Source organism: Tursiops truncatus, chromosome 12 (assembly GCF_011762595.2).
Source record: "Tursiops truncatus isolate mTurTru1 chromosome 12, mTurTru1.mat.Y, whole genome shotgun sequence".
Lineage (NCBI taxonomy): Eukaryota > Metazoa > Chordata > Mammalia > Artiodactyla > Delphinidae > Tursiops > Tursiops truncatus.
This window is the reverse complement of record NC_047045.1, coordinates 62,770,170-62,786,751: the sequence shown is the minus strand read 5'-3', so window position 1 is coordinate 62,786,751 and position 16,582 is coordinate 62,770,170. Positions and strand designations below refer to the sequence as shown.

General features: G+C 38.9%; 1 protein-coding gene across 8 annotated transcripts in view; it reads left to right on the top strand.

Annotated features, from left to right (window-relative positions):
* Positions 1-16,582, top strand: part of MAP3K5 (mitogen-activated protein kinase kinase kinase 5) — a 247,245-nt gene that overhangs the window by 173,054 nt on the left and 57,609 nt on the right. For all 8 annotated transcript variants that reach the window (XM_073789644.1, XM_073789647.1, XM_019951636.3 and 5 more), the window contains 4 exons: positions 722-829; positions 6,559-6,608; positions 9,156-9,251; positions 12,895-12,976. In XM_073789644.1, the coding sequence (XP_073645745.1) occupies positions 722-829; positions 6,559-6,608; positions 9,156-9,251; positions 12,895-12,976 (336 nt within the window). The remainder of the gene's footprint in view (positions 1-721; positions 830-6,558; positions 6,609-9,155; positions 9,252-12,894; positions 12,977-16,582) is intronic.

Sequence of the window (16,582 nt, the reverse complement as noted above, 5' to 3'; positions counted from 1 at the left end):
ATCAAAATTATTTCTCAATCCCTTTATAAGGGTATGAAAACCATACTACTACATCTTTATGGTAAGGTGTGGCTGCAGAAAATCAAAAATAAGTATGTGACACTCTATATATGGAATCTTTTCTGTGCACAGAATTATTTGTTTTACCACATTTCTGCCTTTCTTTGACACATTTATATTTATAGAAATAGATTATGGGAAAAGAATATGAAAAAGAATAGATATGTATCTATGTGTAACTGAATCAGTTTTCTGTACACCTGAAACATTGTAAATTAACTATAAAAAAATAAAATTTTTTTAAAAACTGAAATAAAAGATTCTGTATTGATTATAAGATAAAACAAAAGTTTTTGAATATATATATACATATGTGTGTGTGTGTGTGTATATATATATATATATATATATATATATATATATATATATATAAAATTAGTAGATTCCCTGGGGATAGCAAACCAACATATGGATTTCAAACATTTATTTCTAATTTCTTTAGCAATGAAAGGTGATGCATTATTGGAATTTATAATAATTGTTTAATACCATAAAATGCTCAAAGGACTCATAGGGGTAGCAACAATCAGAAGTTAAAATGGTTTTACTCCAGCGTTGGACTCAGCCTCATCCGTTAATCTCCTGTGTCAGTGCAGTGTTGTTATAACAGCTCTAAATGGCTTAAATCTTAAGTCACTAATATTAGCCTTATATTTTCAAGGTATTAATATTAGAACCAACCAAAATCTATCAACCTTCGTATTTGTCTATCAACAATGAAGTGGAGGAAAAGACAATATCTATCTGGCATGTACTTCCTGATGACAAGGTAAATTGTGCAATTATTAAGACAAGAGTATTCGTAGCGAAGGACTTTAGACCCTTTGGGCATTTATATATTCCAGCAAATATATACATTAGTTAAGAAGAAATAGCTTCCTGTGTATTTATCTTGGCATAAATACATTCTGTAATATAAAAACTGTTAGATTTTGGTTATGGATTTCATTCACTTAATAAAATATAATTCAACTGTTTGGATTTTTATTATAGATGGCATAGTCCTCCAAAGGGCACCCAAAATGGGATTGTTTCTGTTTTGCAAATTCATGCTATAAATTAAATTATGTGCCAAAGACCTGATACTTAAAATATGTGATTTAAAGGATGCATATCTTAATTCTAGGAAGCCTGTCAGAATAACGCTATTTCTAGTCTTACGGTGTTACGATTAGAGTTATAATTGCATCTCGCCGGTTGGTTATCAGAGTAGCTGATACATTTCAGATTACCACTGACTTATGTGCTGGGTGTAACATGAGGTGGGCTGCGCTGCCACTGGTTTTCAAAAGAATCTTAAATGCTCTCATTTCCACTCATAACCATCATTTGGATAATCCTTACATTTCTATATTTCATCAGTTTTAATGCATGTACAAATCATCCTACTATTTTTTAAAAATAGAAACTTTTCAAGAGCTGATTCCAGTCCATAGGATAAACCACAGAAATGAGGAGTCTTGTGGCAAAGTAGTTTTGTGGGGTTTTTTTAATTACTTTGTAAAATACCCTTCTCATTTTCCTTAAACATCATCCGTGCACTCAGCAAATCTTTATGGAGCACTTAGTCTGTGACAGGCACTACCAGGCTCTGTGTTAAGCACGAGGGAAACAGTGTATACAAAATAGGCCAGATTCCTGCCCAGGAGTTTACCTTCTACTCAGGGAACCAGAAGATAAATAAATAAAAGATATAGGCACATTAAATGGGGAAAAGCGGGAAATAAAGCAGAAAAGGCAATTAGGAAGTCTATTTGAGGGTGTGGGGTTGCAGTTTTTTAAAATGTCAGTGTCAGTTTTTTGAAATGTCTTTGAGTCAACAGACCTGGGCTCAAATCCCTTGGGCAACATGGCATCTCCAAGCTGCGGTGTTCTCATCTGTGGAATGGAATAATAATATCCACCTCAAAAGTTGTGAAATTAATCAAAGTAATGTAGGTAGAGTATATTGCACAGAGCCTGACATATAATGAATACCGAGTGTATTTTAACAACAGTAACAACAACAGTAATAAAATGGCGGCAGTACACAAACCCTAACATTGAAAGCCCAGAATTTAACCCTGCTCTTCTCCTTAGATGACATGGCAGCAATCATTTGGGAGGTTGTTCGTGTTATATTAGGGAACTGTGATATTGCAATTTATAGTAAGAAATATATATTTGATCTTAGGCCCTGTTTCTGCCACAGAGTTCCTAAAATCCTTGAATTTCTTAGGTGCTGAGAGCCACAGAGGTGTCTTTTGTTATGTTAATGAGGTGATGTTTGGAAAACACCTAAGGATGGGGTCTGGTTGCCAGGGGAACCAACCAGGTGATTAGAGGATTGGAACTTTCATCCCCACACCCCTGACCTCCAGGGAGGGGACAGCGGCTCTGGTAAATTAATTGAACTGAAGGAGGGGGTCCTTGGAACCTCCAGTCTCTACTCCACTTGGAGTCGTGCCCTCATGACGAAATTGATAATGACTAATATATCTATATGCATCTCATTAACCTTGTTTTAAAGTATACAGTGTCTTATTTACATTATTTTAAATTATATGCATACATGTTCTCATAAGCAGAAGTAGAGTAGCCATCCATTGAAACTACAAAACCAAGAGAGGTTAGAGACATGAACGTTATTATCTGGGAGAGATTTTCAGAAGCCTGATTGGGAAGAGCAAGGTTATCCAAGGACACTTGGAAACAGAATGTGGCTAAAGGAATTAGCGATTAGCCAGACCCTGAGAGTGAGTGGAGAGCCAGAAGTTATTTGGAAGACAGAAAAAGAAGAGAAAGTAAGCCAGAAATTTTTGGAAAAAGAGTACTATTTCCAGTTGTCATTATTTTCTTTTTCTGGAGGTTCTATGTTCAATACAGTTAGCCTTGTTTTGATTCTCTTATGTTTTGTGACAATTGTAGAGACAATTTTTATATTATGCTAAGAAGTATATTAGGATATAAATTAGTACATTAAGAAGATTTATAGATTTAGGCTGTGAATTGTCCTGCTTCCATTTTTACCATCTTTTGATCAAGAAATATTACATTTGCATTGTCCCCACTGCCTATTACCTTTAGTGCTAAAAATAGTCCTTGTTCAAAAATGTAAGCTTTCTTAAATCAATCTGTTTCCATTTAAAATTTTTGTCAGTTTCTTTGCAAACCCTAGTTCTATCCATAATGTGTTCATTACCACTACCATTTTCTCTGTTTTTTAAAATAGAAATGATATAACTGGAATGAGGACAAGCAATGAAGATAACTTTGTTATTATTTTATTAGTTTAAAGCAACTGTAATGTCTATAATTAAATAACAGATAAGCAACAGGTTTTATAGGTCTTACTGTTAAACAGGAAGTGGATTTTTTGGTCATGGAATGTTTAATTTGTTTCCTCTGAAAGTGGAAAAACAGAGTGTTGCTTTTCATTTATCATATTTATTTCTCTACTCCCTCTCTCAGTATTTTCATTCTAAAATGTGGGATGAACAGTTATACGAGCTAGTATATACTTTATATTGCAATTTTCAAAACTTTAAGGTCATTATACCAAGTCCCAAGAGTTCAGGGAGTCTTTGAGAGTTACTCTATGGTCAGGGGCAAATTAACTGAAATCCCAGTCCTTTAACAGCTCTCCCTGGTTGCTGCTTAAAGTAAGTTGGTGCTTGAAGAAAGTCTTCATGAATACCTGAAAGAAAAACCTAGAATGAGGAAGAGAGAAGTTATTTGCAAGATATTTTAAATCGTTGTTATTTAGAATTCCCCTCCTTTGAGGGTTGAAGCTAAGCACTCCTGGACTATCTGGTGGCTTGTCAGGCCAAGGTAGCAGGGTCCCAGTGGAGGACTTAGTGTTGACTCCCCTCCCTCACTGCAGCTCCAACCAGTGGCCACTCAGAGAAGACCCGGGAAATTTCTTAGAGGAATATATTAATCCCAGATTCTAGATTTTGATGATGTGATGCTCTCATCCATCAAGGACGTTTTTAACTACAAAATTCCCAACTAAAAGTGGCTTAAGTAATAAGGAAACATTGTCCCATATTACAAGAGCTTCTGAGGTGGATCATTCTGGGGGTAACTTCAGCGGCTTAACAGTGTCAGAATTCTGGTTGGCTTCTCTATGTGCTCTTGTTTTTTCTCTTGTGGTCTTAAATAGCAACTCCAAGCATCACTTCATGTGGACAGCATCCAAAGAAGGTTAGGGCCTTTGCCCTGGACCAAAAGTTACATCACATGTCCATGCCTAAGGCAATCACCAGCAAGGGAAATGGGCTTACCATGGCCAATTTAGGGAATCAATTTCACTGTCCCTAAACCTTGCCACCTGAACCTGAACAAAATTCATTTTTTCTTAGCAAGGAAGGACGGGAATGGCTGTCGCCTGGGGAGCCAGCAGTGTCTGCCACAGGCATTCCTGCCATCTTAGCTCGGTATTAATTCCTTGTCTTCATGCTTGCCCTAGCTGGGGCATAGCATCTGAGGCTAACCAGTTTCAAGAAATTGGTGCTTGTGCTGACTGGAGTAGGTTGAGTGTTGGTTTGGGGCTTGTTGGGGTTGATTATCACTCCAGTTCTGCCTCTGCTCTGCCCTTTTCCCCTGATTCCCACACAGACCCAGAAGACTTTTACCTTACCTGTTGGCTTTTATAGCCCACCAGCGCCTCTCTGTGGTGAGAGGCAAGGGAGGTGGGGAGAGAGGACTCCTCCTCCCAGATCACTCCATCTCAGGCCCTGGGCTTTGCACCACTGAAATGGAACATTTCCTGGCGGCACTCACAACCTTCCAGGAACCTAAAATTCTGAAAATGCTCTACTTCTTTCCTACAAAACCAGCCCAGTCAATCTGGGAAATCTCTCCTCGGCTGTTCCCAGAACAGGGCTGATGGAGGATAGATTTTACCAGGGCTGTCTTGCAGGTGTTTGTCAGTTGCTGTGTTCCGTCGCAGGTTTATACACTGCCCTGCCCGCTCCGCACTCACCCCCACCTCCTGATCCTGGGGATGGCCTTAGAAAGCAGCTCAGTTGCAGGCTCTGAGGATAAGGCGGCATTGTGTGCAAGGAGCGTGCAGGTAACAGCTGCAGCTCTCGGGTCACATATTTTTAGAAGGTCACCTGAGGCCGACAGGATTTAGAAGCAACTTTCCAAATTACCAGCTGAAGCTGCAGGCTGCTATTTTAATTTAAGTCCCTCTGTACTCCTGTTAAGAAAGCCGCATTCCATGAGTACCTTTCTGAGGTCTCTGCCCTCTCTGGGCCTCGTGCACAGCAGCATTTGCTCTGTGTTAATTCAGGTCACATCCCCATGACCTGACTGATGTGCGTTGAAAGTAGTTTTTTAGTAAATCTACTTTGGATTTGAGAGGATCTATTTTTAAGTTGCATGGTCCTAGCAAAGAACTAGGTGCTATGGATATAAATGATGGCTTTTTGAGTTGCTTTGGCCAAAAGGAGAGTTCTGGGCCATCTCAGAGCCATGGGCTTCATTACCCATTTCACTAGCCCAGCCAAGACCTCAGCCTCTGGCAGTATTTTAAGTGGGTGGATAAGAGCTTGTTTCCCTGGTTGTTTTACATTTACAGAATTGAACTGCAATCAAAATTGACTACAATACAGTATTTGAACTGCAATCAGAATTGACTACAAAACAATACAATACAGAATTAACTACCATACATGTATCAACTCCTTTATTTCCATAAAAATATTTGTTATTAATTCTATTCAGTATATTGTCACAAATATTTTTATAGGGAATGCCATCTAGCTTGTCATTTATTTAATTTAGATACATATGAATTTAATACTAGTTTTAACTCAGATTTAGTAATAAACTCAAGAAATAAATGCCCACATTTTTTTTCATCTTGGCCCTGTAAATCATCCATGTTTATCATATGATAATTAAATGTCTTATGTTTAAACTTTATTAGCGCATTGACTTTTGCATAAATTAGGTAACAACACATTGTAGCAACGATGGACACTGTATACATGTGTCTACACACATACATGCTTGCTGAACTATTTTCTAAAGAAATAGAACCACCATTTTGGTTAGAAAATGTAACTAAAGATAATTCAGAAGTAATTATCTTTAAACCTTGAAGAGATTTTATTCAAATTAATGTTTTTCTTTCTCAGAAAAGAAATATCGCTCAACTATAATTGAATTACCTTGATCACTGGGTTTTTTTACTTGAAAATTTCAGGCTCTACAGTTATTATGTTAATCTGCTAAAAATCAAGTTTTAGAATTTAATAAGACTAATTCTCCTAGGTTCTCTTGGAAGCTGTTTTATTGAAGTACAGAAATTATTAAGTAGAGTAAATATCACCCTTGTGGCTTGAGAATGAACTGCAGTTTCCATCCAGATAGTTTGTCTGTGGAGAATTATGCACTAGGAAAAATGACTCTGTGTATATTTTTTAAAAGTAATAAAACAAAATTACTGTTATGTTATTTTCATTTGGATGACTCAACCTTTGTTGTTGTTCTTCCCCTGTGTTCTAGAAAGGTATACATGAGTGGAATTTTAGTGCTTCTTCTGTCAGGGGAGTGAGGTAAGTTTCCTTGGTGCATTTCGTTTACTTAGAAGATGTTTTTCTAGAGTGTGAATGTCTTGGATAGGACTTGTAGTCATGATTTAAAAAGGCAAAGAACTTCAAGAATCCTTCTGTTGATGAAAATGCTCAGCCTTCTTCAGACTCTTTATCTCCATTACAAAAAATTTGCAACAAAACCTTCACTGTTTGAACTGACTCTGCACTTGCACTTGTCACCTACTTAAAATGTGGTGACAGAGATAAATGTGAACTGTGGACCAGAGTCAAGGTGAGGATAAAAGTGAGCTGTGTGGGGTCCTCTCTAGCTGGGTTTATGTTAGAGGATGGTTTTTCTGGTCTTTTGGTATCCCAGGAACTAATCTCTCCTTAGATGTATTGAAAACATACATACCATCTGCCAGATTGTGTCCTGTAGCTAATATTAATATGGTGAGATTATGGGAATTCATTTTTCTACAACTTTTCCTGAGGTCACCGTTAATGAAGTGTTCTTGAGGTTACAGTGGCTCCCTTCAGTTCTGACATTGCCATCCTAATGCCAATTCCTGGGGTTTAGAAATGAGATTTATTTCAGAATCAAGAGCCACTGGTTAAATGTTTACATACTTGTTCTACAGAAGTTTATGAGACACCAGCTCTTGCAAATTTCAAACCAAATTAGTTGTGTTTACTACTGTGTGCCCCATATAAACAGAAATGAGCAAAATCAGATTTCTGTGTGCCAGTTATGCAATACTCTGTTGCTTTTGGCATAATAGTAATTGGTTTTGTTGGAGCATATGAACTGGCAGAGTCGTCTGGGTAACTGATAATTGGAGTTTGCCTGGTAAAAACACCTGTTACCTCATGAATGATGTGAACAGAAACAGGCCAGACTGACTCAATATATATCTTTCCAATCCATGCCTTCTCAAATAAAGCATTACTCTCTTAATATTTAATTTTTAAGACCAGTCATTAGCAAGACACTCATTACTTACTGCTGCCTTTTTAAGCCATCCATCTAGGAAAGTATGGTAAACATAAATTTCACTTTATCAGCATGGAATGATTATATGCAGCTACTGTTGGTTTATATGTTGAGAAACTTGAGTTCCAGTGTGTGACTTCAAAGAGAGCTAACTTTTCTTGACTTCCTCCTCTATAAATAGAAGACAAACTATAGAAGAAAATCCAGCTGTCAGCAGTTTGTCTTGCATCAGCTTAGGACTTGTTCAGCTCGGCCAATGGGCATTTATTGAGCAGCAGCTATCTGTCAAATGTTGAGTCCTGTTCTGCTAAGGATACACAAAGGACTAAGACATGAACTCTGCTCTTGAAGCACTCACAGCCCAGCAGAGCAGCGCACATTTAACAACTAATGATAGTACAGTGTGAGCTTAACAGATGTATGTTCAAAGACCAGAGGGACAAGAGGAAGTCTTTCTGTTTCAGGTAGAAGTAGTGAAGGGAGAGAGGGTAAGCTCTAAGGTGGGCCTTAAATGGTAAATAGAATTTCTTTAAAAAGTCAAAAATGATGTGCATTCCAAATGGAAGGAACAGCAGATGCAGAGGCATAAAATAGGGATTGGAGAACTATAGCCCACAGGCCAAATATGGCCCGCTGCCTGTTTTTGTAAATAAAGCTTTATTGGAACTCAGCCATGTTCATTCATTTATGTATTGCCTAAGGCTGCTCCAACAGCAAAACTGAGTAGTGTGGCCTACAAAGCTTGATATATTTACTCTCTGACCTGTTACAGAAAATAGTTGCCAACCCTTGGCATAAAAGAGCATGGCCTGGGGACTTCCCTGGTGGCGCAGTTGTTGAGAGTCCGCCTGCCGATGCAGGGGACAGGGGTTCGTGCCCCGGTCCGGGAAGATCCCACATGCTGCGGAGCGGCTGGGCCTGTGAGCCATGGCCACTGAGCCTGCGCGTCCGGAGCCTCTGCTCCACAACGGGAGAGGCCACAACAGTGAGAGGCCCGCGTACCACAAAAAAAAAAAAAAAAAAAGAGCGTGGCCTGACTGGTAAACTCAAAATTGTTTCAATTTCTGTAAAGTAAAGGACTTGCTGAGTCCAAACCAACTGCTGTTTCATATTTCTTCACTCCTTTATAATCTCTACAATAATGAGGTGCTTTACCTGCCTCCACACATTGCCTTCCTACTTCGGAAGCATTTTATTGTTCGACACATCTTACGGAACCAGAATCACCAAGGTCAGTAAGCCAGTTGATATTTACGCTTTTCTTTCAAGCACACAGTTTAGTGCTACAGCAGGCAAGACCCCTTCCCCATGCTAAGTTGTAGGACACATGGCTTGTGTGCCTACAACACCCCAGAGCAACATTATCTGCCGATACAAGCAGGAGGATAATGCTCAGAATATTAAATAATTTTAGTGTTGTGGTACAGGGAATATCACTTTTTAAAGTGCTATTTATAACATTTTGGTATAAACAACACTGGTATCAAAATTGGGACTGAATATAAAAAGTATTTATTTTTCATTACAGTACATGGAAGTATTGATTACTGTGAATAATTCTTTGTTTGTTTCAGTGTTTCTAAATTTGAAGAACGATGCTGTTTTCTTTATGTGCTTCACAATTCTGATGATTTCCAAATCTATTTCTGTACAGAACTTCATTGTAAAAAGTACGTATTAGTCACTGTTTATGTGTGAAAAAGACTGTTCTTACCTGATCATTATTTTTAATTAATGAATGAACATGTAGCTCCTGTAAAGAATTCATGGCCATGTGCTTATATAAATATTTCATTTGCACTGATATCTTATAATTATGTGGCATGTTTAACTGAGAATTTGGGGAACTTTCTTTAATAAATGAACCTTTTTCTTAGTCGTAATTTATTTTTCCTTAGACAAAACATTAACCAAATTTACCAGTTAGTTGCCAAGTATTATGACTCATTTTTAAAGTGGTCATGTATTATGTGATTACCAAAATTTTCATTCTTGAATTCTTTCGAATAATCTCACCATCGTCTGCAACAGTGGCTCCTAACTCTGGTTCATATTAGAATCAACTGGTGGGCTCTAGAAAGTGCCTGAGCCCGACCCTCGACGAATTATATTGGATTTTTAGGTGGTGGAACAACTTGAGCTAAGAGCCAGTGATGTAATCTACACCCATAAAAGATAATCCAAAAATACATGGACTGCATTGTATATTTGGGTTAACCTCCCTGGGTATATTTGTCTTGGGCTAATGACTAAGTACTTCCTGGTCCCTTAGAACACAGTGACTAATTGTGGGGACCTATAGAAGTGCGTGACAATTTAGACACCAACATGCAGGTAAAAGCCAGCTTGGACTTAAGATTTTGCTGGGGTGGTTCTTTCAAATAATCACTGTTTGACCCCATTATAAATGATTGATATGCTAGCTCCAATATACAGTCAATCATTTTAATCTTGGTACTAAAAATATGTATGTTTAATTTAAGATTCTTAGCTAAAGTTTTATCTTTATTATTGTAAAATGTGTAGTAAAATGACTTGGAAATAAGAAAGAATTCCTAGCACGTGTATGGTCGACTTTTCTACTTACACTTGAATTCTCAAGGCTCTTCATTTGTTTCAGTGATAATTATAGCTAAGATTTATGGAGTAATGACCTCAGACCTCATATCTATTTTAATCTTCAAATAAAATTTATTAGGTAGGTAATATTAATATTTTTGTTGAAAAGAGTAAAAAAAAAAAAAGTAGAGTCTTGGAGAGTTTAACTACCTATAATCATATATAGCCAAAAAGCATAAAACCCGGGATTTGAACCGGGCACATGTTACTCCAGAATCCAAGCATCTAAAAATTACACTGTACTCCCACCCCACTAGAAGTGTTATATTCTATTTAGAAAAGTTGGTGTTGAAAATTTTTGTGTGAGTAGCTGATGGAAATCTTTACCTCACATCTTAAAGTCTATCTTTAAACCTAGAATTTGTTTAGGTCTTTCATGTTCTTCCTTTTGGTTGAACTTGCTTTTGTCTGTAACTCATCAGGATATGTAATCTTCATCGGAGCATACCATCATTCTGATCAGGTTTGGGATTTTCTTGTCTTGTCTTTAACCTCCAAAGAATGTATATATGTATGTATAGAGAAAGGAAGGCATCACACGCAGACTCCATAGAGAGGCTTCCAACTCCATAATGGACTTTGTCTATTTTGTTCATTGTCATATTCCCAAAGGCCAGAACAGTTTTTTATCCTAGTGGAAACTTGATGAGTATTTGTTGGATGGATGGATGGATGATAAGAGGTACTGTATAAGAAAAGGTTTTTTCCTTCCTGTGTAGGAAAAAAACCCAGTTCTTCCCTACTGTGTTTCTTTCCTTCGTGTCTCCTTTATTCCTCACACAAAACACTTTATTTCTGACATTTCTGGTCCCCAGATGTGTGGAGGTTTTACCCCACAACAAGCAATTCTCTGTGACACCTACAATTGAACTCAGTCTACCTGGAGATAGAGTGAGATCCCACAGGTTAAAGGCTCAGTCCCATAGACCGTCTCTTCCCCTGACTTCAGATACCAGTCACAAGCCCAGATTATCACCTGTGCTTTAGATATACCAGCTATAGATCAGAGGTTCCAGCGACCCCCTTCTTGGGTTCGATTAATTTGCTAGAGAGGCTCACAGAACTCAGGGAAACATTTACTTACATTTACCAGTTTATTAAAGGACATGAGACAGATGAACAGCCAGATGAAGCGATGTCTAAGGTGAGGTCTGGGAGGGTCCCCAGTGCAGGAGCTTCTGTCCCTGTGGAGTTGGGGTGCATCACCCTCCCTGTATGGGTATGTATGGGTATGTCCACCAACCCAGAAGCTCTCAACCCAGAAGCGGGTTCCCAGAACCCGCTACTATTGGGATTTTATGGAGGCTTCCTCATGTAAGCATGAACAATTATTAACTCTATTTCCAGCCCCTCTCCCCTCTCTGGAGGAAGGTGGGGGAGTGAAGCTGAAAAGTCCAAGCTTCTGATCGTGGCTTGGTCTTGACCAGCCCCATCCAGGAGTCCACCCAGAGTCGCTTCGTTAGAACAAAAGATGCTCCTGGTTCTGTATCACTTAGGAATTTACGAAGGTTTTAGGAGCCCTATGTTAGAGATGGGGTCTTAGACAAATATTAGAACACAGGAGATGCTCGTAGTGTTCTTATCACTTACAAGGGTTTTAGGAGTTCTGGGCCAGAACCTGGGGGGCAGAGACCAATATTTATTTTCTATTATCTCATAGGTACAGAGATAGCATAAACATTCTGAGTTGTGTTAGGGAGACTTTTCTTGTCACACAGTAACCTGCTCTTCCCTTGGGCTGGCAGTGCACAGCATCACCTGCCTGTGAGATCATCAGTTCTGTTCACAGTGCCTCCCTACTCCACCTCTGGGCTAGAAACCATTAGCATCCCTTCTGAATGGATAGACACAGCTAGCGTTGCAGAGGGAAGATCTGTTTCTTACCATAATTTTTGGGGGGAGCTCTGAAATGACCTCTAGGAAGAAAAAAAAAAAGGAACTTTACAAGAATAGTTCCTGAAGAAAATGTTTGTCACCAACAGAAAGGTGGCTTCTGTCACAAACATACAAGCTAGCCATTCCTGATTCCATCAGTATTTTGCAGACTGTATATATGGGACCCCACATGTATGACACTGAGGTGCTCAGGCAGAAGATTCAGTAACTGAGATCAAATGTAGTGGCCAACACTGTGTCGCAGAGTCAGCTCAGAATTTAGAGACACTATTCCAGAATCTGGGTATTTCTGTTATGTCCCATTAAAAATAGTAATATTAACAGCAGCAAAACAATAATAGCTAATATTTAATGAGTGCCCTGTGCTGAGCACTTTACAAGTATTACCTCAAGTCATCTTCACAACAACCTGTAAGATAGGTACTCATATTCCCCATTTATAATTAAAGAACGAGGCTCAGAGAGGTGGAGAAACTTGCCCCAAATCACGCAAATACTAGCAACCTTGGTATGATATTCAAGTCCACATTCTTAACATTTCTGTGACCTTGTCTAGCCTTACTGTTCTAATTCTGTAACATATCATGTTACTATTACTTGAGACATTAGGTCAGAAATTTCCGGCAAATCCTACCAAAAATATGAAAAATCATCTTTTTCGCACTGATGCTGATATTTTGTTTATTGCCTGACTCTTCTAGGTCCCATTTGTTTTGCTCTGAAGTCACTTTGAAACGTGCTTGCTTCTATGTAATATCTTATGTATTACGAGTGACCACATACCAATTTTCATTGCAGGTTTTTTGAAATGGTGAACACCATTACTGAAGAGAAGGGGAGAAGTACAGAGGAAGGAGATTGTGAAGGTGACTCCCTGGAGGTAATGACTTTGGTTTCTGAGTTCATTTTACTAAATTTCTCTGTGGCTAATTTTTTAGAATGAACTATTTAAAGCTTTACTGAGGGAAAGGGGTGTGTGTGTGTGCGTGTGTGTGTGTGTGCGCGCGCGCGCACGTGCGCGCTTCGTAAGTAGTGACGAAGGGTAGAGAGCTCAGCCAGAGTCTGTAAACTTGCCCTTAATGATTAAAAGCAGCTTCTAGAATTCCTTTGGTTTAAAAGGGCTAAAAAGCAAACATTGGAGAACTCTTAGTCAGGAATACTGAGTTTTTTGTGTCTTACTCTGATGTGAGTAACTATGCTTTACCTTTGAGGGGGCTGATAGCCCTCAATGCAAGAGTCACAGTGCCCTTTTACACATTTTTTTTTCTCCTCTGAGTTATGTTGCAATTCAGACAAGCAAAATTCAGTGAAAATTCTGAATGTTAGAAGCATTCGTGGTCCTCATTTGTATGCTTAAGCAGAGAACCTGAAACAATGGAAGATTAACAGAATAAAGAGAGGAGATGAGGGCTTCCCTGGTGGCGCAGTGGTTGAGAGTCCGCCTGCCGATGCAGGGGACGCGGGTTCGTGCCCCAGTCCAGGAAGATCCCACATGCCGCGGAGCGGCTGGGCCCGTGAGCCATGGCCGCTGGGCCTGTGTGTCCGGAGCCTGTGCTCCGCGGTGGGAGAGGCCACAGCGGTGAGAGGCCCACGTCCCCCCCCCGCAAAAAAAAAAGACAGAGGAGGTGATAACAATCACCCCAGTGCTGTTGCTCTGACCGCAGTGCTTTTCCTTGTGCCTCCTAGATATCGTACACTGCAGACACCTATTTTTCGACTGTGTCCATTTTCTCCATCATGTCTTTCTGCTGTGTATAGCACAGGCTTCCACCACAGTGAGGACAGTGCTGGGGACTTTCAAGAGAGCTGACTCTCGCACTAGAGCATCTTCAGTGTCTGAAGGTTGACGCTTCTCCAGGCATGGTAGTGGGCCTCTGTTTCCTCCAAGCCTTTCCCAGTGTATGACTTGGGACTGAATTCTGAATCCAAGCAATATGAAAATTACATTTCTAATGTTAAACTGAAATTGAAGAAACTAGAACACCAACCTGACTGGTATACCTAGTGTATTAGATCACTTGGATAATGTCATCTCGTAGGCTAGAAGTTTTAGGTAAGCGTTGAAGTAGTAGGGTAAGAGTCGAGGGAAATTTAAATATAATAACCAATGGTTAATTCTGCCTGTAGTTAAGTTCTGTACTTCTCTAGCAGTTGTGTAGCTTTTGATATTCCTGGCTAAGCCTAAGCCTCTTTCCTTTAAGTTATAAAAAGATGATAGACCTAATTTGGAAAAAAGAAATCTTCCCCACGCACTAGCTTGCTGTCTGCAGAATAGACAATACTTCTTATTTGTTATGCTTTATATTTTGCACTGTTATATTTTCTTATTTAAGTGATTGTGGGTAGGGACTAGATCTCTTGATTTCTACATCAGTGCTCTTTTGACTGCACCTCATTATCTCTGTTTTTATTTGGGTTAAATTTAGAATCACTTGATACATAGCAACTGCCAGGGTAAAAGTTAACAAAGAAAATGAAAATGAAACAGTTCCATTAGTAATAAATTAGCAAGTGGATAGATTTGAAAATCCATAAAGTTACTTTACAATATCATAAATTGCTGGTTTTACAAAAGCAGTAACAGTGATAGCTATCCTTTATTTCATACCCTTCTTTGAAAAACTAAATCCATCTTACCAAAAATACACATAGCGCAGACAGGCTACGGTAGCCATGTTAGACAAGCTTGGTCTTCATAATTGATTGAATCAACAGTTGAGAGACTCTGCTTTAGAAACTCATTTAACCCTGTGCATTGTATAACATGGCTTTAATTGCCTTAGAATTTGTGGTGAATCTGGCCAGCTGATTTTCCTGACTCAGTCTCCTATAATGTAAAAGGGGTAGGTAGATCACTTTTCAGAGAGCTGTCAAGAAGATCCAGGGTCAAGATCTCCTGATCTGTGTGCAGTGGTACTAAATGGGGTGGATTTTGTAAGACACCCTTCTTGATCAGACAGTTCTCCTGCAAACGCTGAGAACACTCACCAGCCAAAGATGGAGGAAAGTGCTTAGGTTTCTTCCTAGGAATATCCAGAGAGTTTTAGTAGGTCTACTGACCTTACAAAAACCATCTCATACCATAGTGCTCTCCGATTCATCAAAGTGCTCCTAACTCATACTTCTCAAGAAAGCACAGGTATACTATTCCTTAAAAAATAACAAAAAAAAAATTTTTTATTTGGTTGTGTCAGGTCTTAGTTGAGGCTTGCGGGCTCCTTAGTTGTGGCATATGAACTGTCAGTTATGGCATGCATGTGGGATCTAGCTCCCTGACCAGGGATTGAACCCGGGCCCCCTGCACTGGGAGCACAGAGACTTAACCACTGCGCCACCAGGGAAGTCCCATTATCCTTTTAATGTTAGAAAAACACTCGTGCACTTCTGTCCTTTGCATTCTATCAGAATAATTTAAAGTCTATGACATAGAATGACTTCTGCAGTATTCCCAGTGGACTGTATAGTCTATACAGTGAATTCAAGAGTACCTCTTCTAAGTATTGAAGTAATATTTTGGCTTAGTTTGCCATTTTGCCACTAGTGACATTGCTGATGTTGTAGTCTTGGGTGTTCTGTTAGCATAACATTAATGAATGGATACGGTGATGTGCTGGGCTGTGAAGATGATGAAATCCATCTTGGCTCTCCCTCTCACGGAATGTCCCTTTGTAGCCAGAACACCTATACAATATGAGTTATTAAATAACCTTAACTTATATTTTTACATAACTTATGATAACTCCATTATACCCTTGATCACATTTCTTAGCTATTTTCAACATTCTCGACTAACATTATTTTTTCAGTATTCTAAATATTTGATTAAAATGAATTCCTTAATTTCATTACCACAAACTGAACTCAAACTTCAGCCCATCAATGACGTAGCAAAAATAATTCCTCCTCTTCCCATTCTTCATAGTATAAACAAGAAGGATTCCTTTGGAGATTTATATGCAGAATAATTATTTTCTGGTCTTTACCTTCATTTGAGATAGAATTAAAATTGTTTCAGTCCATGTGCCAATTATTCCTGAAGCCTTTGGGTACCTTGGCCCAAAACAAAATTAAAATGTTGGAAAGATCAGATGCTTTTAAAAAGTTTTAACTTCACTTGGGGTGGCATCAGCATTTGGCAAACATTAACTATTAATGTGGTTCCATAAACCACAAATTGGAAGCTAATCCTTAGACTTCCTGGTGTTTGAAAACCTTCTTATTCTAAGCCCAAGTTAAGATTTACTTTTCTTTTTGATTTAAAAAACTAAGGTTTCTTTGAAGCATTATAGTTGTGGGAGGGATTCAGCCTCCTTCGGGTCATGGTCAGACCCCTCCTCCAACTGATCATATTGGACTCTGCTCTAGTAAGATCCTTGTGCTGGGGTCAGTGGTTCTGGCTTGGGTTCTGGCTCTAACTTTGCCAGTAGCCAGTTTTATAACTTTGGACAAAATTCTTACTCCTGCTGGGTTAAGATGATATCATTCC